At 42.4% G+C, this 24703-nt stretch overlaps 1 protein-coding gene across 21 annotated transcripts; it reads left to right on the plus strand.

The window, feature by feature from the left end:
* The first annotated feature begins 887 nt into the window (after positions 1-887).
* tpd52l2b (tpd52 like 2b) lies at positions 888-24218 on the plus strand. Of its 21 annotated transcripts, none has more exons than XM_029718352.1 (11): positions 888-1178; positions 6229-6395; positions 7801-7949; positions 9705-9764; positions 14031-14078; positions 15780-15881; positions 18593-18619; positions 19401-19445; positions 20004-20052; positions 21671-21704; positions 21993-24218. In XM_029718352.1, the coding sequence occupies exons 1-10, from the start codon at positions 1160-1162 to the stop codon at positions 21677-21679; spliced, it is 675 nt and encodes a 224-aa protein (XP_029574212.1). In that variant the 5' UTR covers positions 888-1159; the 3' UTR covers positions 21680-21704; positions 21993-24218. The 21 variants fall into 21 exon arrangements, with proteins under 21 accessions (XP_029574212.1, XP_029574213.1, XP_029574203.1 ...); XM_029718353.1 differs by having other exon boundaries at positions 19404-19445; XM_029718343.1 differs by lacking the exon at positions 21671-21704.
* The last annotated feature ends 485 nt before the right edge of the window (positions 24219-24703 follow it).

A 24703-nucleotide genomic window follows, 5' to 3' on the forward strand; every position in this document is an offset into this window, starting at 1 on the left:
ACTTAAACCCAATCGAACATCTCTGGAGAGACCTGAAAATAGCTGTGCAGCAACACTCCCTGTGTAACCTGACAGAGCTTGAGAGGATCTGCAGAGAAGAATGGGAGAAACTCCCCAAATACAGGTGTGCCAAGCTTGTATCGTCATACCCAAGAAGACTCAATGCTGTAATCGCTGCCAAAGGTTCTTCAACAAAGTATTGAGTAAAGGGTCTGAATACCTATGTAAATGTGATATTTCCGTTTAAAAAAAAATTATATATATTTTTTTAAATGTCTTAAAACCTGTTTTTGCTTTGTCATTATGGGGTATTGAGGGGGGGGGGGGGACAATTAGCAGTTTTAGAATAAGGCTGTAATGTAACAAAATGTGGAAAAAGTCAAGGGGTCTGAATACTTTCCGAAGGCACTGTTTATATATGTACATACATGTATATACTCCGGACTCCGACATTGCTGGTCCTAATATTTATATATTTCTTAGTTCCATTATTTTACTTATAGAGTTGTGTGTATTGTTGTAAATTGTTAGACATTACTACACTGTCGGAACTCAGAACACAAGCATTGTCCCGCAATAACATCAGATAAATATGTGTATGCGAACAATAAAACATTTGATTAGAATAAAAAGAAGAAGCTGTAAAAAAAAATGGGGTTTCCACTAGTTACCATAGCCACAAAGTCAAATTTGGCTCGAAAATAATAAATAAAACAAAAAAAAATGAGCTTTTTGGTCTTAATTGTAGGTTAGGGTTAGGCATAATGTTATCAGTGTGGTTAAGGTTATGGTTAGGTTTAAAATCAAATTATAAGGAGATAAAATTGTAGAAATGGGCGGGGGTTTATGACGTTATGACTGTGTTAACGAGTGACGCCTTGGTGACGCGTTGGAACACGTCATCCACAGACGCCGGAAAAGGCGCAAGCTGAAAGTTCATCATCGAGCTGAGGTGGCTTTATTATTGGAGTCGAGTAACTACCTGTTATTTTATCCGTCTCCCTCGACGAATGAGGTTGTTTATTGTTGAGTACTGTCACTCCAGACGTTCTCAGGTTTTCCATTGATTGATTGGCACTGCTAGCTCGCTAGCCACCACCCTTTTCTCCATTACTAGCTAACGTCGTTCTCGCTCAAAACACTCAGCTCATTCGACGCCATGGACCCCGTTGGTCAAGGTAACGTAAATGACTGATACAATTGTTGAATTTAAGACATATTTGCCAGCTGGCCGTTGGTTTAGGGGGGGGGGGGGGGAAGTTATTATTAATTCTTGTTCGTGATTGTGTATTGGATATGAACGCAACTTGGGGGGCCCGAAGCAGCAACAGCCGTTCTTCTGGAAATGTCATAGGAAGGGGAAAGGAGGGCAGAGATCGAGTTACTGTGATTAAATATCTTTGTTAAACTCATTTAATTTAGTCACCTATCAATTATCTCGTTGAAATGTTTTTTTTGTTTTTTTTTTATAGTTATGCGATTATTCAATTAGCTTTTTTTAATGGCTCGTATCTTTTTTTTTTGTAAACAAAGGCTACTTTGCTTGCTAGTTAACGTAACTGGCTAGACGAGAACGCAGCCAGGATGGTTGGTTAACTCGTTTGTAAGCTTGCCAGCTGATATAGTTCAACTGAGTGACACACCTTGGCTGTGTTCCCAATGACCAACAAGGCAACAACAGTACAGTGAACATGTCATAACCCACGAACGATGATGTAGCGCCCCCCACTGGGCCATTGAGTTATCGCGTGTGACCACAGATCTATTATGTTGACCAGATACTCAAGTGTCTGCACTAATGGCAAATAAATGTCTTAAAAAAAAATATGGAATCCAGTTAGCCTGTGTACCAGTAGCATATACACTCCCTGTAGTTCATGTCATGTGCCAATTAAAATAAAAACGCCACCTGCTGGAGAAGACAGATTTTGGGCCAAGTTATCCCTCTCGCTTTGCCTCTTCTCCTCTGGTCTGACTAACACATTTCAGTGAATTACTATAGCACCCCTCCATGGGTCAATCAGTGTAATTTTGTTAAATGCCGGATCTATAGCACCCGCCTTGGGTCAATCAGTGTTATTTTGTTAAATGCGTGATCTCTATGGCAAGACTCAACAATCGCTCAAGTTTCTTCAAAATCGGGCCAGTGTTGCTGAGACTGCGTGCGACTAACGGCGAGACGAAGGGAGACTGATCCACAGTCCCCTCCCTGATATCACCGTGAGGGGGGGGGGGGGCAATTATGCCAGGGCGGTGGCATTTAGCCTAGCTATCGAATTGTTTGATTAGCTAACGTTACATAATGTTAGTTAGCTTAGTGGTTAGATGTATTTCCCTCTAAAGGCATCCGCATATATAGGTTCGGTTTGCTCCTAGCTGAGGAACGCTCAACTTTGTTCTCTTATCAAGGCGGAGTTGAGTTGAGTAACTGGTCACGATTTTGCTAACAACAACATTGTCCCCATCGGTTGATACTTGTAATAATGTCCTCTGGAAAGGCTTAACGTGTACAACTGCGTTCCTTCCACCAGGGTGGTGAAATACTAACAATCTCACTGAGGCAGAGCAACAGAAATGGGGGATTTGGTGGTTGTATTCTATATGTTTAAATTTTTAAAAAAGTATTAAACATTTATGGCAATTTAGCTAGTTAGCTTGCTGTTTGCTAGCTAATTTGTCCTATTTAGCTAGCTTGCACGTGCTAGCTAATTTGTCCTATTTAGCTAGCTTGCTGTTTGCTAGCTAATTTGTCTTGGGATATAAACATTGAGTTGTTATTTTACCAGAAATGCACAAGGTCCTCTACTCCGACAATTAATCCACACATAAAACGGTCAACCGAATCGTTTCTAGTCATCTCTCCTCCTTCCCGGCTTTTTCATCTTTGAACTTATATGGTGATTGGCATCTAAACTGTCATAGTATTACCACATCGACCGGCAACACAGTTTGTCTTTCAATTACCCACGTGGGTATAACCAATGAGGAGATGGCACGTGGGTACCTGCTTCTATAAACCAATGAGGAGATGGGAGAGGCAGGACTTGCAGTGCGATCTGCGTCAGAAATGGAAAGAAGTTCTATTTTAGCTCTTGGCAACGCAGACGCTAGTTGGTGCGCGTGAGCAGTGTGGGTGCAATAATTGAATAACAAAGATTTCTAAATTTATTTTGCAACGCGAGCGGCGTGGTCAGCCTATTAAGACCTTCAATTAAAAAACTAGGGGGGAAAAACTGCAATATTACTGTTTGTCTCGCTTGAGTCACCGTAACAACAACCCTGCCAGAAACGGTTTCTCAAAATAGGCCGAATTAATCCAAGATAAATCAAGAAAGCGGTCATTCAATTTGACGCTTTTCCGAAGAGGTCTTAAGTGGCGCAATTTTACATCTCACTAAGATGTTTGGTGCGGTATTTCTCAAGTGAAAAAATGTGCATGGAAAACTAGTCGTCTCTCGTTGAATGAACATAAACACTTAATGTTCCCACTCCAACTAAGAGTAGTACTGTTGACCAATCCCAGACGAAGGGGTGTAAACTGAATTTCTAACGGATATTTTCATATGTCACATGAAACCCGCGCACATGTGCGGTGATCATTTTGAGAACGGTGATCATTTTGAGAACGGTATGTGTTGCGCTAATTGCATTTTGGAACATTTGCGCGTAGCCTCCAGCGACGTTCTTACTGTTGAGCTGGTAATATGAAGAAGTGAAACTATTAACATTCTAAACGGTCTGAGCCATTGCATCGGTTTCATTGCTTAATTTAAAAATGTTTAATTCTGTGTAGTGGGTGTATGAATTTTGGATCTGTCGTCCCAGAGTCTGTCCCATTGTCTTTTTTTTTTTTTAACCGTAGACCCAAGGACGACGGGGACCTAAATTTCGAGCCCTGGAGGTAGTTATTTTATAAGAACATACACATATTTGGTTATAATTGTAATATAATATAGGCTACCAAGGATGGCCAATCATCCTCCAGGAGAGCCTTAAAGGGGCGGTGTTGTTTTGAGACTGGCTTGAATATGCTAAGAAGCCAATAGGCAGTGCAGCCTAAATTTCTGATTCTCTATGGTGAACAATTTTGTGGTTCCTTGCATAATAGAATGATGTAAAATGGTGTTACAGACCTTTTTTGTTGTTGTTGGGACAAGTATAAATATAATTTTTTTTAACTAGGCAAGTCAGCTAAGAACAAATTCTTATTTTACAATGATGGCCTACCCTGGCCAAACCCTCCCCTAACGACGCTAGGCCAATTGTGCACCGCCCTATGATACTCACGATCACGGCCAGTTGTGATACAGCTCGGGATCGAACCAGGGTCTGTAGTGACTCCTATAGCACTGTGTTAAAAATCTGTCTTACTTGTCCGAAGGGGAAGTGGCACAAAAAAAAAGGTCAATCACTAGCTAGCTTTCCATCCAGTTGGCGACAGATTTCCACGGAAATATTTTTTTAAAATCTGCATAAAGAAAATATGCTCATTTTCCCACCAGTGGTGTGTTTCCACCAAACAACAGACTTGTTGTGGATAAAAATCAGTGTGTGCTGACGTAGTGTACACAATCACCTTAAGGTTTTTATTCGGTACAATGTGTTTCCATCAAAAGTTTACTTTCATGTGGTTATTATATGAATAATATATTAATATAATATATTAATATTTGGCACGTAAAGACATTTCCACCGCCATTTGTCGCATAATACATTTTATAGACAGATTCCACCATGTCAAACAAACAAATTATCTGTCGGCATTTTATGAAATTGTACCAAAAATGTTATAAGTGTAATGTATTATATATACACAGTGTATTCAGACACCTTGAATTTTTTCCCCTACATTTTGTACATTACAGCCTTGTTCTAAATGGATTTTAAAAACAAATGTCTCTTCAATCTACACACAACACCCCATAATGATAAAGCAAAAACAGGTTTATTGAATTTTTTTGCAAAAAAACCCAGCTGAACATAATAGTGAAGACAGACATCAAAACTATGAAATAAAACATATGGAATCATGTAACAACAAAAAAAAGTGTTTACTCTTTGTGTCCTAAATTGCACCCTATTGCCTATATGTAGTGCACTATGTAGGGAATAGGGTGCCATTTTGGGACTCTAGCTTAGCCCAGTTCACTCAACGGATAGAGAGACACTAATGGCCATTTAAAAGGCTGCTGCTTCCGTGGTGGGCAGTTCTTCTGGCTAGTTCTTCTTAGAAGAACGTTTAGGCCTAACTGTGTTATTATCCTCACTCTCCCCCTGGAGTCTTCTGCTTTTGACGGCACTAAGCCCTTTCTTACATTGTGTCACTGTTTCAATCTCCTTATCCATTTCTGTAGCTTCCTGTAACCAGGTTTCCATCCAACCTTTTTTTATGAGAGTACGCCGGATAAAAAGTCACGACAGGCCTGATAGAAACAGCAAATTTGTCTGTGAACTTTCGAAATGTCAACAAAACAGAATGCCTTAGGCAAGGTGGGATCGTTTATTCAGTGAAATGGTGGCGGAAATATCTATGCGCAAATATTGATATAATAACCATCATGCCGAAGTACACTTGGAGGTCACGTGATGATTGTGCCTTCGGAGCGAATTTACACCTTGACTTTTCCACATCTTGCTGTTAGCCTGAATTTAGAAATATATTTTATGTCACTGGTCTACACCTATTACCCCATAATGTCAAAGTGGAATTGTGTTTTTCATACATTTCTACAAATTAATTATAAATGAAAAGCTGAAATGGGGGGTAGGCCGTCATTGTAAAATAAGAATTTATTCTTGACTTGCCTCGTTTTAAAAACCTAATCTGCGAGCTGTTGACTAGAGCCAACGTGCCAAGACTAGACTGGGCACATTCCCTATATAACACAACAATGCGATGGAAACCCCATTTGACTTTCTATATTTTATTCAACCGCAAAAGTTAGTGCACATAAAAATATGTCATCACGCACATCCTTTGATCTGCAACAAGTCAAATTGATTGAAACATCTCTGGTGGGGAAAATGAGCATTTACATTTTTTTGTTTGTTGAATATTCATATGAAGTTCTGTCACCATGGAAACCTAGCTAGTTGTGACTAAAGACATAATCGGTGAAGATGCAGGTGTCTAGTGCTCTTACTGTTGATGCCGTTAACACTTCAATCAATTCAAGGCCTTCTACACTCATCCCAGCATGCCCCCACTTTCTCTCTCTCTTGAACCAGACATCAACCTGAACTCCCCCAACAAGGGCCTGGGCCCCACAGGAGGAGTGGACTCCCTGTCGGGTGTCTCCATGGAAGGGGGAGCCACGGGCGTAGCAGCCGTCAACACGCTGCCTCCGGGGCTCACAGAGGAAGAGGCCGAGGAGCTCTACTCTGAGCTAGGCAAGGTAGGCCCTGTTGTCCTGTCTGTTGGGGTTAAGGTTCGAGGTAGCCATGGGCGTAGCAGCCATGAACATGCTGCCCCCAGGGCTCACGGAGGAGGCAGAGGAGCTCCACACTCAACTAGCCAAGCTAGGGTCCTGTGTCTTCATCTGTCTGTCTCTGTCGTCCTGTCTGTTGGTCTGAGTTCACCAATGTAGGTCCTGTTGTCCCTCGAGTTTGGTTTACTAATAATCCATTCGACAAACATTTTGAGGAACTCCTTTTCAGGCAATGGTGACACTGAACAAAACTATAAACACAACATGTAAAGTGTTGGTCCCATGTTTCATGAGCTGAAATAAAAGATCCCAGAAATGTTCCTTACGCACAAATTTAAAAAAAAAATAAAAAAAATAAAAAAAAATTGGGCAGAAATTTGTTTACATCCCTGTTAGTATTTCTCCTTTGCCAAGATAGTCCATCCACCTGACAGGAAGTGGCATATCAATAAGCTGATTAAACGGCATGATCATTACACAGTTGCACCAAAGATTTTTATATCTAAGATAGACCACAGCCTGTCCTTTCCAATGGGAACAAATGAGTCATATTGGGCAAAACAAGTATGGCATGGTGTGGGTGAGCGGTTCGCTGATGTCAACGTTGTGAACAGAGTACCCCATGGTGGGGTTATGGTATGGGCAGGAATAAGCTACAGACGACCAACATCATTGCATTTTATCGATGGCAATTTGAATGTATAGAGAGATACCATGATGAGATCCTGAGGCTCGTTGTCGTGCCATTCATCCACCACCATCGCCTAATGTTTCAGCATGATAATGCATGGCTTCATGTCATAAGGATCTGTACACAATTCCTGGAAGCTAAAAAATGTCCCAGTTCTTTCATGGCCTGCATACTCACCAGACATGTCACCCGTTGAGCATGTTTGGGATGCTCTGGATAGTTGTGTACAACAGCGTGTTCTAGTTCCTGCCAATATCCAGCAACTTCGCACAGCCATTGAAGAGGAGTGGGACAATATTCCACAGGCCACAATCAACAGCCTGATCAATTCTATGTGAAGGAGATGTGTTGCACTGCATGAGGCAAATGGTGGTCACACCAGATACTGACTGGTTTTCTGATCCACGACGCATCTTTGACCAACATATGCATGTCTTTCTATTCATGGGAAATCCGTAGATTAGAGCCTAATTTATTTCAATTGACTGATGTCCTTATGTGAACTGTAACTCAGTTAAAATCTTTGAAATTGTTGCATTTTATATTTTTGTTCAATGTAGTTTGCATACTTTGAGACTATTCACCCAAGAAGAATGTCTCTTCAGTTAACCACACATGACAGACACTGGGGGGGGGGGGGGCAGGAATTGACCTCTGACCTCTCCTGTGTGTTGCTGTCAGGTGGAGGAGGAGATCAACACCCTGAGACAGGTGCTCCTGGCCAAAGAGAAACATTCTGCTGATCTGAAGAGGAAGCTGGGGCTGAGCCCCCTCAACGAGCTCAAACAGAACATCACCAAGGGATGGCAGGATGTCCAGACCTCCAATGCGTAAGTAGAAGACCCTTTAAAAATAATCATGTTCAAATCCTTTGTTGTTTTTTTAACCAAGTCAAAATAGAAGGGTGAAAGTTCTTTTTAATGTTTTTAAATTTTCAGTATGAGTCATTGTAACTGATTTTAATGGCTGAAGATAAAACCTGTTGTTTTTTTTCAATGGGAGAAAAGGAGTCCTAGTGGGCAGAGCCAAGTATGAGCTAGGAGTGGGGAAAATGGGAGTAAAGGAGTCCTAGTGGGCAGAGCCAAGTATGAGCTAGGAGTGGGGAAAATGGGAGTAAAGGAGTCCTAGTGGGCAGAGCCAAGTATGAGCTAGGAGTGGGGAAAATGGGAGTAAAGGAGTCCTAGTGGGCAGAGCCAAGTATGAGCTAGGAGTGGGGAAAATGGGAGTAAAGGAGTCCTAGTGGGCAGAGCCAAGTATGAGCTAGGAGTGGGGAAAATGGGAGTAAAGGAGTCCTAGTGGGCAGAGCCAAGTATGAGTGGGGAAAATGGGAGTAAAGGAGTCCTAGTGGGCAGAGCCAAGTATGAGATAGGAGTGGGGAAAATGGGAGTAAAGGAGTCCTAGTGGGCAGACGCAAGTATGAGCTAGGAGTGGGGAAAATGGGAGTAAAGGAGTCCTAGTGGGCAGAGCCAAGTATGAGCTAGGAGTGGGGAAAATGGGAGTAAAGGAGTCCTAGTGGGCAGAGCCAAGTATGAGCTAGGAGTGGGGAAAATGGGAGTAAAGGAGTCCTAGTGGGCAGAGCCAAGTATGACCTAGGAGTGGGGAAAATGGGAGTAAAGGAGTCCTAGTGGGCAGAGCCAAGTATGAGCTAGGAGTGGGGAAAATGGGAGTAAAGGAGTCCTAGTGGGCAGAGCCAAGTATGAGCTAGGAGTGGGGAAAATGGGAGTAAAGGAAATACACTTCATATTTCCTTTTAGGGAACGCCTACTCTGAAGTTCACGTGTGCAGTAACTCAATTCGCCCTTGCACTCGTAAACAACCTACCGGTACATTGAAACAAATTAACTTTACACAGGCTTTAACGAAACACGGCTTGTAACAAAAAATAAATAGGCTTTAACGAAACACGGCTTGTAATAAAAAATTAGCAGTAAACAGTAGCCTACCAAGAAAGTCATTGCTCCAGACCAAGCTCCCGTGCAGCAGCTCTATTTCCTTTTCCAACAGCCAGATCAATCGCCTTCAACTTGAAAGCTGCATCATATGCATTTCTCCGTGTCTTTGCCATGATGAGGGTGACAAAATGACTACCGTAATCAGAATGATGGGAAGTTTGAGAGCGCTCGATTTAATCTAAACAGTAAACAAAAAAGTTGTTTGACCTTAACCCGTTCGGCAACTTCATTGGTCTAATGAAAGCTTCATGCCGCCAAAAAACTGAGCACGTCACAGAATGTGTTTTTATTTTATTTATTTTTTAATTGAAAGTGGGAAAAATCCATATATTAGCCGCGTCATTGTTTAAGCCGCGAGGGTTCAAAGCGTGGGGGGGAAAAGTAGCGGCTTATAGTCCGGAAATTACGGTAAGCCTCTTACAAATGCTTGACTCTTACTATAGGGTCGGGCTGTGCTAGCCTGGTTACCTTTCTGGAACCGTTCTGGAAATGACAAGGTGAATAGAAAATGATCTGAGCCAGCACGTTTACGGTTTGAATCTACCCTATAGCATGAATCAGGCGACAGACAGACGGCTAACCCGGGGCACACCGCTGAGCTGTACATCTCTAACCACAGTCTCTGTTTTCTAGCTATGTCAGAACCACTGGGAAACTTGGCGAGTGGAATGAGAAAGTTACCGGTTCAGAGTTGTGAGTGTCTCCTGTTTTACTGCTCAATCGATCGCCACCTGTCGCCTGCAACTAGTGTGTTTGCGCTCCCTCCCCCCTCTCTCTCTGCTCAGAACTTTAGTGACATAGCTGCTGTATCTCACCATTTTTATTATGTTATAACACCTGTCTTTGTCCGTAGGGAGCATGTTAGTTTCCTCTGCCTGCTACGTGTGAATACTCCCATTCTCCCGTGAGACAATCTGTTTTATAAAGGCCAGTTATTTAATAATACAGAGGGCTTTAACGTCACAGAAAGATGTAGTTTAATTTGCCACTTTTTTTTTCCTTCAGTGTTGTGATGTAGTGGTAAAAACAAGTGGGTAAAAGTAATTCTGTTTACTGTCAGTGCATTTTTCCTCAAAAGGTGGGTAAACTGTAGTGCCAAAGAAATGGATCTGGTTAAACTGTGCTTACTTGCATTTATCCTCCACGACACCACTGGTTGTAACGAAGTTAACCCTGGGCCACGTTCAATAGGCAGACGTTGTAGAACAGTTTTGAATAGTTATTTATCCTCCACTACACCACTGGTTGTAACGAAGTTAACCCTGGGCCACGTTCAATAGGCAGACGTTGTAGAACAGTTTTGAATAGTTATTAGTAGAGCTGACATGATTCCTTATTCTACAATGTCAGAGAAGCTTGTCTTGTTCTACATTTTATAGATGCTTATTTCAATCTGAATGTTCCACTAATTTATGCCTTTCAGATTGTGCCCCTGGGGGGCTGTAACTGTTGTATTGGAGTCTAGCCTAACTCTTAACCCGTTCTCTTTCTGTCAGAACTCCAAGAGACAGTTTCCCGGACACAGATTCAGCCTAATTCAGCACTGAAAAGAAATACATTGATCCTCGATTGACAATGTTTTTTTTTTTTTTTGTCCACGACTGGGCTTGATCTGTTTCCCGGGAAACCAGCACCAAGAGCCTGCTATACAAGGCTGGGAACTGGTCTGTAGGTCCAGCTCTACTCTAAAGCGTGAAACGCATCGAGAATCTCACTGCTGATAGAACAGCCTCCCTCTCTGTTAAGTACCTTTTTCTTGCTCTAACGGAAGTACCTGCTGCGTTCCGACCCAGTAGTGACGAACCTGCCACTTCTACTTGTAGAATAGCAATGCTTGTCAGTGGTCAACAACTTGACTTTGACCCAATCAGAGAGCACGAACCCCTGCGTGGGGGAGCCAACAGGAGTGACAACAAAAAGGAAAAGAGAGGACATTTTGTCTGTTCATCCACGGTTAAATATCCTGAGCCAGTCACACTTCATATATAATATAGGCTATGAGATGGTAGCTAGCTAAGAGAGGACATTTTGTGAGCCAGTCACACTTCATATGTAGTATAGGCTATGGGATGGTAGAAATTGTCACTGGTCTACACACAACACCCTGTAATGCCATAGGGGAATTGTTTATTTAAATTTATGTCTTAAGTCAGTAAGTGTTAAACCACTTTATGGCCTAAATACGTTCAGGAGTAAAAATGTGCTTAAGTCACATAATAAGTTGCATGGACTCACTGTGTTTAACATGATTTTTGAATGACTACCTCTTCTCTGTACCCTACACATACAATTATCTGTAAGGTCGAGCAGTGAATTTTAAACACGTATTCAACTACAAAGACCAGGGAGGTTTTCTAATAACTCGCAAAGAAGGGCACCTATTGGTAGATGGGTAAAATAAAAAAAAAGCAGACATTGAAAGGACAATGGAGTTCTTTTTAGGATAAACAGAATAGAGCTTAGCAGAGGTAAAATCCTAGAGGAAAAACCTGGTTGTCTGCTTTCCAACACACTTGGAGACAAATTCACCCTTTTCAGTTAAATTACATTTCTGTATTTCATTTTCAATAAATGAGCTAACATGTCTAAAAACATGTTTTCACTGGCAATATGGGGTATTCTGTGTAGATGGGTGATTTTTATTTAATCTGTTTTGAATTCAGGCTGTAACAAAACAAAATGTGGAATAAGTCAAGGGTAATGAATACTTTCTGAAGGCACGGTATGTTGCGCTAGCGAATATGCTAATGTTGGCTAACTAAACATTTGGTACTGGCAGTATGGGATAATGGAGAGGGAATAGAATAGTTTATTTATCTTGCTAGGTAGTTATCTATCTGTGGCCATCTGGCTAGTGTCAACTAGGGCTTTCTACAAAATGACAACGTTAGCGACGCTAGCTAACATTGAAATGTTACTTATTTTATATATATGCTCGGCTTTTTAGCAGATGCTTTTATCAAAAGCGACTTCATTTATTTGTGAATACATTTTATGTATGGGTGGTCCCGGGAATTGAACCCACTACATTGGCGTTTTTATAAGCTACAATCTAGACCATAAGCAACGCACGGACAAGTATTACCAAACAACGCTACTGCCACCTTCTGGTTTGGAGTATTTTAACGAGGCTGACGACTTCAAGGTCATTGCTGTGTGAACACGAGATTTCCTGCCGACACTACTTAGAGATCTCTGAACAGAGTGTCGGCAGTCAAACATTTGTTACTCCTTACCGGTGTAGGATTATCCAATGAGCTACAAGGGAGCTAAAGCTGTAGGCCCATCTCAAAATTATCCTTTCTGATCGCTAGCTAGCTAGCCAGCTAGCAATGACTCACCATCACATTGACGTCTGTCAGTCTTCTATCAGTTCATTTTTCCCCTTGTGCTATATTTCATACTATAAAGCAGGGAACTTCCTTGCCCTAAGCTTCTCAGTGTTCAGGTGACATCCTCTGAGCCAACAACCAATATTTGTTTTTACACTTCTCTTATTAGTTTGGTGGCAGTTTGCGCTTAAAACTAGAGAAACGGGACCTAATGTTCCCCTCTTCCATGCTACGGTATTTATATCCTACATCTTATGTGAAGAGGTAGTAAAACTAACCTTCTCACACTACCACTGATGCTACAGCAAATTTTATTTTCCATGTGGCTGAAGGCCTACATTTACAGGCTTGGTAAGTGGCTTATTTGTGAGCAATCTTGCACTGTCCTTTCAGTATACATGCACACAAAAATAGTTTTAACAGGATTGTGTGGGCGAGGAATGGAATGCGGGAGAGGGAGAAACACCAATAGAGAGAGCTAGTTGGCTATGTGTGTGTGTGCACCTGTGAGATTGAATTGGGACCAGACATATTTTGAAAAGCCAACTGACATTTTACTCCTGAGGTGCTGACCTGTTGCACCCTCTACAACCACTGTGATTGTTCACAGATGACCAGCAGGGTCAAATAATAATAATAATCTGGCTTTAATGGCCATGTAAATTTTATAATCTCCACCCGGCACAGCCAGAAGAGGACTGGCCACCTCTCAGATCCTGCTTCCTCTCTAGGTTTGGTCCCATGTGGCTCAGTTGGTAGAGCATGGTGTTTGCAACACCAGGGTTGTGGGTTCGATTCCCACGGGGGACCAGTACGGGGAAGGAAAAAAAATGTATGAAATGTATGTATTCACTACTGTAAGTCGCTCTGGATAAGAGCGTCTGCTAAATGACTAAAATGTAAAAATGTAGGTTTCTTCCTAGGTTCCTGCCTTTTTTCTAGGGAGTTTTTCTGAGCCACTGTGCTTCTAAATCTGCATTGTTTGGGTTTTTTTAGGCTGGGTTTCTGTATAAGCACTTTGTAGAAAGGGCTTTATAAATACATTTTGATTTTTGTATCAGTATTTACTAATGTAGAAGAAAGTAAAGTGTTTATTTGGCCTATATTTAGCAAGACTGCAGCTATGTTATGTATTGCTTTCCAGTTTCCTTTCTAGTCGGCAGAAACTTGGCCACATCCTCATTTCCATCCAGGCAACAGACAAACAGGATCTGCAGGATACCACAAATTCCATGTTTTTGTTTCAGGCACTGTTTGGTTTGTGCTTAAATGAACGACTTATCAAACAATCTGCTGCATCTGATGCTGGATACTCTTTGACGTGTTACTAAGTGAGTTATAATCCCTAAACACAGAGTAGTATAACCCCTGTTATGTACTCGAAGCACTAGAAATTCTGCGTAATTGGTTATTTGTCACGTCTGCAATTTTTCCAAAGATGAAAAAATATATATATATTTTTTTTTTACGTCGTGACAACAGTGACACTATTAATCAAGATTTTGAATTTGTGTGTGAAGTCCAATTTCATATAAACTTCATAAGTCTCTAACTTGCCCTTTCCTTCCATGTAAAAAAAAAAGTGTTTATTTTTTTAAATGTTCAATGTCGCACTGTGTGTCCGTAGATATCTGACAGCGTCTGCCACTTTGGATGACATTGCCCAATCTGAAGCGTGAGTTAATATATACATTACATTTTTTTTTGTTTTATTTGTTTACGTTGGTTTCAGCAGGGGTAAAGGGGCTTCTGACTGTTCATTCCATTTGCTTGGAGGGAGAGGGTGGAGTTGTTCTGTCTGACCATGCTTCTGTTCTGTTTGGCTGGTGGTGTGTGTGGATGGTGAGGGGTTTCAGTGGGTTTGATGGTAGCTTCTCTCTTTATTGGTTCTTTAGGGGCCCTGTTCCTCAACTGCAGCCCTGGAGTCCCCCCCCCCCCCCCCCCCCCCCCCCTCAAAATGTCACATTTTTAGCTTAGCCTTGCACATGCCGACATTATTATAGCTTGTGTGGGGCAACAACATAAGTTGTTGGTTACTTGAGGACTGAAGTTGAGGCTGTTTTTTCTTTCTTTGTCCTACTGGAGGCCTAGTCTAGCTGAATGTACTGGCCTTCGTCATCACATCTCCTGCAAACTCTCTGACCTGCTTTACAATGTGTAACAATCTATCATTCACTGATTGTCCACTAGCTGTATAGTTTCTCCAACTATGTTTTTCACTTATCAAACCGTTATCAATACCTTTATTTTGTATTGGTCAGTCTGAATAGAAATCAATCTTAAGGGATGAAGACGGACTTTGACCCTCTAGACTTGTGTACTGAATGGCTGTCTAGTAAGAGATGCTTGCTCTATCAGGGTGATTTAACCATTGATGCCACGCAAGAGACAGTCGCCACCTCTACTCAGTCTGTGTGTGTGTGGGTGGAGCGCCACCCCTGTACAGGCCTAACAGCCAAACGTTGAGGGATATCTGTATACGATGGGATTATAAAATATTATGGGCACGTTTTCAATTTATAGTACCATCTAAAATAACCTTTTTTTTTGAGAGAGAGATCGTTTTAGGCTGCTGCGTTGTGCGATTGATCCACCCACCCTGTAGAACTTAAAAATACTAAACACGGGGTCGGTGGTCCACCTCGCCCTACTGAACACATACGGGGTCGGTGGTCCGCCTCGCCCTACTGAACACATACGGGGTCGGTGGTCCGCCTCGCCCTACTGAACACACACGGGGTCGGTGGTCCGCCTCGCCCTACTGAACACATACGGTGTCGGTGGTAGTGTAATGTAGGCATACAGTAGAGAAGGCCTTAACTGCATGACAGTGTCTGTCTTTGTCCCTTATAACTTACTGGCTGTCAATGAAGCCATTTTAATATCCTTTTCAATCAAACCATTGAGAGGAGGCCTAATGCTTAATTGAATGTTCTTGGTAGAGACATTGGTCACGTATTGGATACAAGCTGTTGCTGTGTGCTGTTTTTCTCTTGTTTCCACTGTATTTCTGCAGGCTTGTATTTGTCCTATATGGCTGTTCATTAGTCAGACAGCCAGCCCAATTCTGATGTTTTGTCCAAGTGTCAAAGGAGCTGATCTGATTGGTCAAAAGACCAATTTAGTGGAAACCTATCAGAATTGGGCTTCCCTGTTTTTTTTTTTTTTTTTAAAGGCAGCTTTTGTCTGTGATTTACCTCCTTATTGGCTGACTTCCTTCTGCTTAATCTGTTCTAAACCAAGTGAGGCTGGTTTTCAGTCATGTTCTAAGGAGATTCCCTAATCTCTCTCTCTCTTTTGTCTACCATCTTCTCCCTACTTCCATCGCTCTCCCTCCCTCCCTTATTTTCTTCTCTCTCCCCCCCTCCCCTTACAGGTATAAGAAGACTTCTGAGACCCTGTCTGTGGCTGGACAGAAGACCACTGCTGCCTTCTCCACCATGGGCACTGCCCTCAGCAGGAAACTGGGAGACATGAGGTACAGACCAAGACACAAAATGGCCGCTGCCAGTCCGTCCTGTAGAACAAGGGTGGCAAACCATAGAAATAGAATTACTAGAATTTTAAAAAAGCCACCATGGGTCACTCTGTTCACAACGTTGAAGTCAGCAAACTGTTCGCCCACATAACGCCTTACATGTGGTTGTGAGGCCGGTTAGACGTACTGACAAATTCTCTAAAACGACGTTGGCTTATGGTAGAGAAATGAACATTAAATTCTCTGGCAACAGCTCTGGTGGATATTCCTGCAGTCAGCATGCCAATTGCACGCTCCATCAACGTGAGCCATCTGTGACATTGTGTTCTGTGACAGATCTGCACATTTTAGTGGCCTTTTATTGTCCCCAGCACAAGGTGCTCCTGTGTAATGATCATGCTGTTTAAATCAGCTTCTTGATATGCCACACCTGTCAGGTGGATGGATTATCTTAGCAAATGAGAAATGCTCACTAACAGGGATGTAAACACATTTGTGCATCAACATTTTTGAGAAGCTTTTTGTCCGTATGGAACATTTCTGGGATCTTTTATTTCAGTTCATGAAAACATGGGACCAACACTTTACATGTTGACTTTATATTTTTTTTCAGTGTAGATACTAGCTGTGGTGATGCCATTGGGGCCATACTTTTTACAGCTATGTTGAAGATGCCTTTTATGGTTCAAATCAACACTGTCATTCATGTTATAAATATGTTAAATAATCCCATCTGTCCATTCATCACCTACACTTTAATCACCCTCCTAATTGCATACTAACTCTAGTATCTAAGGGAACTTGGGAATATGCTTGTTCATTAACATTTTAACGTTTCCAAGTCCACTTCATTGTGTGTGTGACTGTATGTTGGCATTACCCCCCCTTTCTAGCCGTGTCTCCAGCTCCATTACCCCGTTCTAGCCGTGTTTCCAGCTCCGTTACCCCCGCTCTAGCCGTGTCTCCAGCTCCATTACCCCGCTCTAGCCGCGTTTCCAGCTCCGTTACCCTCGCTCTAGCCGTGTTTCCAGCTCCGTTACCCTCGCTCTAGCCGTGTTTCCTGCTCCGTTACCCTCGCTCTAGCCGTGTTTCCTGCTCCGTTACCCTCGCTCTAGCCGTGTTTCCTGCTCCGTTACCCTCGCTCTAGCCGTGTTTCCTGCTCCGTTACCCTCGCTCTAGCCGTGTTTCCTGCTCCGTTACCCTCGCTCTAGCCGTGTTTCCTGCTCCGTTACCCCGCTCTAGCCGTGTTTCCAGCTCCGTTACCCCCGTTCTAGCCGTGTCTCCAGCTCCGTTACCCCCGTTCTAGCCGTGTCTCCAGCTCCGTTACCCCCGTTCTAGCCGTGTCTCCAGCTCCGTTACCCCCGTTCTAGCCGTGTCTCCAGCTCCGTTACCCCCGTTCTAGCCGCGTCTCCAGCTCCGTTACCCCCGTTCTAGCCGCGTCTCCAGCTCCGTTACCCCCGTTCTAGCCGCGTCTCCAGCTCCGTTACCCCCGTTCTAGCCGCGTCTCCAGCTCCGTTACCCCCGTTCTAGCCGCGTCTCCAGCTCCGTTACCCCCGTTCTAGCCGCGTCTCCAGCTCCGTTACCCCCGTTCTAGCCGCGTCTCCAGCTCCGTTACCCCCGTTCTAGCCGCGTCTCCAGCTCCGTTACCCCCGTTCTAGCCGCGTCTCCAGCTCCGTTACCCCCGTTCTAGCCGCGTCTCCAGCTCCGTTACCCCCGTTCTAGCCGCGTCTCCAGCTCCGTTACCCCCGTTCTAGCCGCGTCTCCAGCTCCGTTACCCCCCGTTCTAGCCGCGTCTCCAGCTCCGTTACCCCCGTTCTAGCCGCGTCTCCAGCTCCGTTACCCCCGTTCTAGCCGCGTCTCCAGCTCCGTTACCCCCGTTCTAGCCGCGTCTCCAGCTCCGTTACCCCCCGTTCTAGCCGCGTCTCCAGCTCCGTTACCCCCGTTCTAGCCGCGTCTCCAGCTCCGTTACCCCCGTTCTAGCCGCGTCTCCAGCTCCGTTACCCCCGTTCTAGCCGCGTCTCCAGCTCCGTTACCCCCGTTCTAGCCGCGTCTCCAGCTCCGTTACCCCCGTTCTAGCCGCGTCTCCAGCTCCGTTACCCCCGCTCTAGCCGCGTCTCCAGCTCCGTTACCCCCGCTCTAGCCGCGTTTCCTGCTCCGTTACCCCCGCTCTTGCAACAATACTTCTTTGGCTTGTTCTGTTTGTCTCATTTGATCTTTTGTTTTTTTTGTCATTTTCATCTATCCATTATCACCAAGCCTGACTAAGTGATTTTCCTGATAATGGGTCCTAACACCCTACAGCAGGGCTGCATGACATGTGCCCCTGTTCAATGCCATCTAACATGTAACCACCATTGCTGCCAGATTTGGCAACAACAAAAAACATTGCTGACCTGCGTACATTTTTTCTTTGTCCCTTTTTTAAAATCATGTCAACATATGGTGGTGTCCCAAATGGCTCCTGTTTCCCTACACAGGGCACTACTTTTGACCTGAACCTTATGGTCAAAAGTGATGCACTAAATTTTGGGTGCCATGCCATCTCTAGGACACTTCCTCTGCAAGCGGCCTCCTTGCAACCCTGCCCTACAGTAGCTTATCTATGCCCCCAACCTGATAGGCTAGTTCTGCTCAACCCTCCACTGCTTGTTCCTCACCCCTGTTTATGTTTTTTCCTGTTTTTTTTTTTAATTGCTGCGAATGGTCTACAGAGCGCTGCCTTTCTCAAACTCCTTTGGGTAAGAGTACTCTGCTGCTGCTGGGGACCTGAAACATCCCAATTAGCTACTTGATCAACTTCTACAGCAGATCTGTCCAGTAAATACGGCTAGTCTGTATGCTACTCTGCTGCAGAAGTTCATTCATTTTTTTACTTTATTGAATGCTAATTTGTCATCCCTCTTGCTGTTATGATCATGAATATCCTATTGATTATTATTCTGGAGGAAATCAGTTTCCCTGTATATATGAGTATGACTGTTAATCTGATTGTTTGACTGAAGTGGCCACCAGGGGGCAGTGTCCTCAACTTGCACAGACTTGTCTGCAGACATTCTTTAACTGTGTTCGTTTAACTGGCTGTGTGCTCTTTTAATCTTTCTGTCCCATAGAGATCGTTAGAAGAAGCAACATTGTATGTCTCATTAGGGCGTCTGTGAGAGCATGGGCAGCGCCATTGAGGCCATCTCCATTTTGAAGTAGTCCATTTTTCTTCTACTTCTGAGTTGGTAAACAAACTGAAAGGGTGCACACTGTCATGTGGAGTGTGTTTGAACAGGTATAAAACCAAGGTTGGTGATTTACAGTCACCTGCAGTGAGGGAATGTTGGCTGATCCCTCCTGACGACCTGGTCATGTGATCATTACCTCCTAGATGACTACTTCAAAATGGTGAAAGTCATCAATGGCGCAACCCAATGCTGAAACGGGCTTTTGGAGTCGAGAGTCCTCTCTCTCGCTCTCTCGCTTGGCTCCTAACACTCACACTTCCTTGTCTCCTTTCCTTTAACGCTTGCAAAGTAGCAACTACTCCATCCGCCAATCGATAAGTATGCCAACGATGAGGTGAATTGGCTCACAACACTTTTTTTTTTGTTTAAAGATTATAGTTAACTATTTATTTTATTGATCACTTTAATGAAATTAGGCATTTTAGATGAACAGTTGTTGTGTGGTCTTGTTTGTGATGGTGTTGTTTTTAAATAAAATAATTCTGCTTTTGTAATTGGAAGATTGCTGGTAATCAGAATTGTAGAGTCTCACACACAAAACAGAGTTGACTTTTTTTTTTTTTTTTTTTAAGCAACTCTCTTAAGACAAGCGCATGACCAGATGATGTGTAAAGATGTCATGGCCATCAGTTTAACCCTGGATTTAAGGAATCTATCGGGTGGTTGAGCATCTTTAGTATTCTAAATGTACCTTAATTAACCCCCTTATAGGAGAGGACTGTTCTTTTAGCGTCCGGGGGTTTCTATCGTGAATGAACACTTCTGAAAGTTGTATTTTTGTTGCTGTTGCTTAGTCAGTGATATTCCTATGTGCTCATGTGTAGACTATTTTTTTTTAATTAATTTTGTATTTATTTTTTTGCTTGAATGTTTTGTAATATCTGTTTTGCAGAAACTCTCCTACCTTCAAGTCTTTCGAGGACAAAGTTGGGAACATCAAGGTGAGCTAAAAGTGGTTCATGGGCAGACGATGTCGGTGTACTGCGTCGGGGACCACTTCTGATAGCCAATTCATCAGGGTCCCCCCTCATCAGAACACAACTTTAAGATCGCATACAAGCAGTTTCACTATGACTTCTACAGTGCATGGCCTGACTAAGTCTCAGAAATAACATTTTAAAAGGGTCCATCTTGGCATCAGAGAGAATGTTGCCGTTTTTTTTAAAGCTTATTTCTTGTAATTCTATATGTTTTGTCAGTGTCTAAGCTTAGATTCTGATACTTTTATATACTTTTTAGCCAGTAGTTCTGAAAGTAACACTCACGAACAAAGTCGTCCCCCGACTATTGGGTACTACGCCGTTGCTGTCTTTGCTGTGTCCACTGAGCCGTTGGGCCCGCCCTGCAACCTCATTTGATAACGCTGGGCCGGCCTCTTGCTCACTGTCACTCAAATTCAAGGGGCCGAAGCTCATTGGCTAGAACTTGAATTGCTTGGAGGCTGGCCCACGTTCGGGGGAATGTAGGGAAAATGGCACGGCACACCTTCAAGAAAACAGTCACTTTCAAACTAGTGTTTATTTTGTGGTTAATTGAAGTGAAACAGTAATCCTGCTCATAGATTATCCATGTATGAATTACACAGACCCATCCAGCCCTAAATGGGAGGTTTAAAGTGTGTGTATGTCGCTAAAGAACTGGCTAACGTCTTTTAAATTTGTGCATTTATGTTCAAAAACTAAAATTTGGGAAAATACAAGAATTGTATCATTGATATATTATTGTGGATACCAATATCCCTTGCGAGCCTCCCAGGCCCATGTTTATCTAAGGCTTAAGAACGTAAACTGTGGAAGAATAACATTGCATCCCCCTAAACTTTTTCCATGGATCCCTTGTCCAAAAAATGTGTTTAATCTGTTATTACTTGCAATATTACAAAAAAAATATATATATAAATTTTTTGACGTCTGGTTGCGGATCCCCTATAGGACCTGAACCCAACTTTGACAACCTCCTATACTAGTAGACGCTGACCTAACAACTCCATTTTTGAACTGGAATGTACCAACAACAAGCCATGTCAAATGGAAAAGTATATTTTTCTAGTTTGTATGTTTTTTTTTTTTTTTTTTTTGTATCTGCATTGTGCACTAACAGCATATTTTTGCTGTGCTGCCAAGAAGTGTACCCTACAAATGAGTTGGAGGTTATAAATGCTTCTATAAACTGAGTGGTTCGAGACCTGAATGCTGATTGGCTGAAAGCCATGGTATATGAGACCATAAACTATTGCTATGACACATTTATTTTTACTGCTCTAATTACGTTGGTTACCAGTTCATAATAGCAATAAGGCACCTCGGGGGTTTGTGGTATATGGCCAATATACAATGGCTAAGGGCTGTATCCAGGCACTCCATGTTGCGTCGTGCCTAAGAACAGCCCTTAGCCGTGGTATATTGGCCATATACCACACTCCCCTCGTGCCTTATTGCTTAAGTATCCTACTTATTTTTATATTGGATTATTCTCAACTGTCTCTCAAACACCCACTTATTTTTTTCTCTCTCTTTAATGACCGTCTCCCTGGTGATTGGCCATCTATTCTGTTCACAGTTGGGCTGATTTGTGTCCCTGCGCTGCAGCACAGGTAAACAAAACGTGGCTGGGGAAGTTGATAGAATTGTACCTAGTATTTACTGACGGGCTTGTTTGGGTTATTGTTAGATTGTATTCTAGCTTGCTGTCACCCTCGAGGGTTTGTCACATTTAAAAAAATAATAATAATAATAATTTACTGGTGCTGCAGCACAGGCATTTTTTTAAAGTGTGAAATTTCTTAACAGATGCACTGCTTCTTTTGAATGAAATGACTTCTGGGAAGATTTTACCATCACGTTGATACCAGACCATTCTTTTCCCTTCCCTCGTCCTTCAGTACATGGTGGTTGGACCCAGAGGTAACGGAGAAGCTGTCCAGTCCCCGACCGAAACAACTAACCCCGTTCAGGACAACGCACCCTTCTGAAGCTCCCTCCTTCCGCTCTTATCACCGGGACTGTGACAACGACATCTTCATCACTGAGTGACCCTTGACCTGTGACATCACCCTCCACACCATATGCCATTACTCACTACTGCCTCCCACCTCAGTTACCTATAGCCCAGTCCTAAATGGGGCCCTTGGCTCCTAGGCCCTTGTGAAGATCTGAAAGGACTGGATAGATGTAAACAATATGACAATTCCACCTATCCTATGAGAAGGTGGAGCCACTAGCATATTGTTTAAACCTATCTGATTTGTTGCCAGATTGCTTACGCTATGTAGTCAATTTCAGCTCTACACAACTGCCTCTGGGGTTAAGGGTCGATCTAGAATCTCCCTCAGCCTCTTCGCATACTAAAAGCATGTGCATATCATCTCAATCGACCGCAAAGGACAACAGGTTACACATCAAATCACCACCGCTTGTAAAAAAAAAACAACTGTTAAACCATTTTGTATTATAAAACTATTTTACACTGCTTTGCATAATGTTTTTACATAACTTTTAGCTATATGTAAAATATATATGAATAGATATATTGTAAACAATACTGCAAGTCGGCATTTATCAGTAGGTAAGGTGGATGGAGAGTCTCGAGGAAACACGAGTGCGAAAAAAAAAAAAAAAAAAAAAATGTCCAAAAGAAGAATAAAAACACTATGAATACTACAACAACAATCTCTGTTTTGTACCCTGCTGGGCATTTACTTCAGTTGATTTTTCTACACTGAATAGAATGTGAAGCAATGCTTTGCTGTATAGCTACCTGGCGAATGTAGAAACGGTCTTCTGGCCTTGTTCTTTCACTCTTATTGTTTTATATTGCTGGTAGAAAAGTTCTTTCTTTTTCTCTCCCCCCCCTTTTATTTTTTTTTTGTGGAAGAGGGTTTTTAAATCACTCTTTATGCTCACTGCTAATGTGCCACATCTGAAATGATCTACTGTGAAATACAGTCCAGACATTCTGACATTATTATATGAAGAATTGTCCCCATGCCCCAGAACTAATCCCCCAGTGTGTGTGTGTATATATGTGTATATAATATATATATATCTCTCACACACACACACACACACACGTGAATTATGTATACATTTGTCTCGTGCACACACCATACACTCCCACAGAACCCGACTAATGTCACTGTTATGATCACCAACACTTCCTGTTTCAGCCAGTGTGGACTAATCCAGCCTTTTAACGCGGATGATCAACTAGCTGTAACCGATATCCTGCCACAACCTTCAACAGCTGCTGTTGGTTTGGTAGCACCGTCCACTTTTTGTTATTTTCAACATGAAGTACCTACTTTAGATTTGTTATTATTTTGCCTGATTTTTAGTCTTTCTATCCAAGGGATTAGATGTTCATTTTGCCTTTTATCTATACTAAAGTATTTTACAACAAAAGTATCTGTTTTGTGTTCATTTTTAGTTATACTTGGGTGATGTATTTTAGATTTTTTTTTCTTCTCTTGGGTGGAGTATAAGAGTCATTTTGTATTTAAGTGCCATCTGTAAATCGTTGCACATGCAGCAGCTACTCTTCCTGGAGTCTACATAAAACTAAATATATGACCGAGTACAAAACCGTTGTAGACGACAACAGAAGATAATATTACATTTAAATTAAAATAACAGTACAGATACTGGTATCCCAGAGAATCTCCATTGAGAATACTTTAGTCCAGGACTGGTCTTTATCTGTGTCGACAGACCGGCCCTCACAGGCAGCCTAATTCGGATATTTTGGCCAATTATTGTTAAAAGATCTGATCTGATTGGTCAAAAGACCAAATTACCGGCAAAATATCAGAATTGGGCTGCCTGAGTAAACACCGTTTTAAGTACTGTAGGTTTCTATTGTCTCTGGTTATGACATGGCAAGGAGAAAGGCATATATGTAACTTGTGTTGAGCTGCAAATACATGTTTGGGTCAAATGTTAATTTTTTTTTTCAACGGGATGAACGAATGAATATATAATTGCTTTATTTAGGGCGTGAGCCTAGTTGTAGACATTAAAAGGGATCAGATAGGCGAATGTTGGCTAAAATTTAAAACAAAAAGTGGTTTGTCATATGTTTTGGATTTCAATAAAGCATTCCTTTAAATAAAGGGGAGAGGTGTGTGTGGTTTTAGTGTTTCAATTGTGGCAATTTTATTTGACCTCCGCAGGTCATAAAGGAAGGATTTCCTATCCGAGTTAAGCGCGTGTAAATGGAACGTAAATTCCCTTTATGAACTTTTCTCTCTACATGTATTCCGACATTGAAGTCAAGCATGAGAATAGCACGATATTCACCCGCTATTTGCTTAGGGTGGAGATCAAAGAAATGAAGGTGTGGCGGACGTGTGTCTACAGTTACACCATATTCTGACCTTTACTTAATTCCCTCCACCTTTACTCAGTGGTGTGTATTCATGGATCAAATCAAACTTTTCACATGTGCTGAATACAACAAGTGTAGACCTTACCGTGAAATGCTTACTTACAAGCCCTTAACAGTGCAGTTCAAAGAAATAGTTAAGAAAATATTTACCAAAAATGTAACAAAAAAATACAAAATAACAATATGGCTATATTCAGGGGGGGGGGTACC

This window comes from Salmo trutta, chromosome 28, assembly GCF_901001165.1.
Source record: "Salmo trutta chromosome 28, fSalTru1.1, whole genome shotgun sequence".
Classification (NCBI taxonomy): Eukaryota; Metazoa; Chordata; class Actinopteri; order Salmoniformes; family Salmonidae; genus Salmo; species Salmo trutta.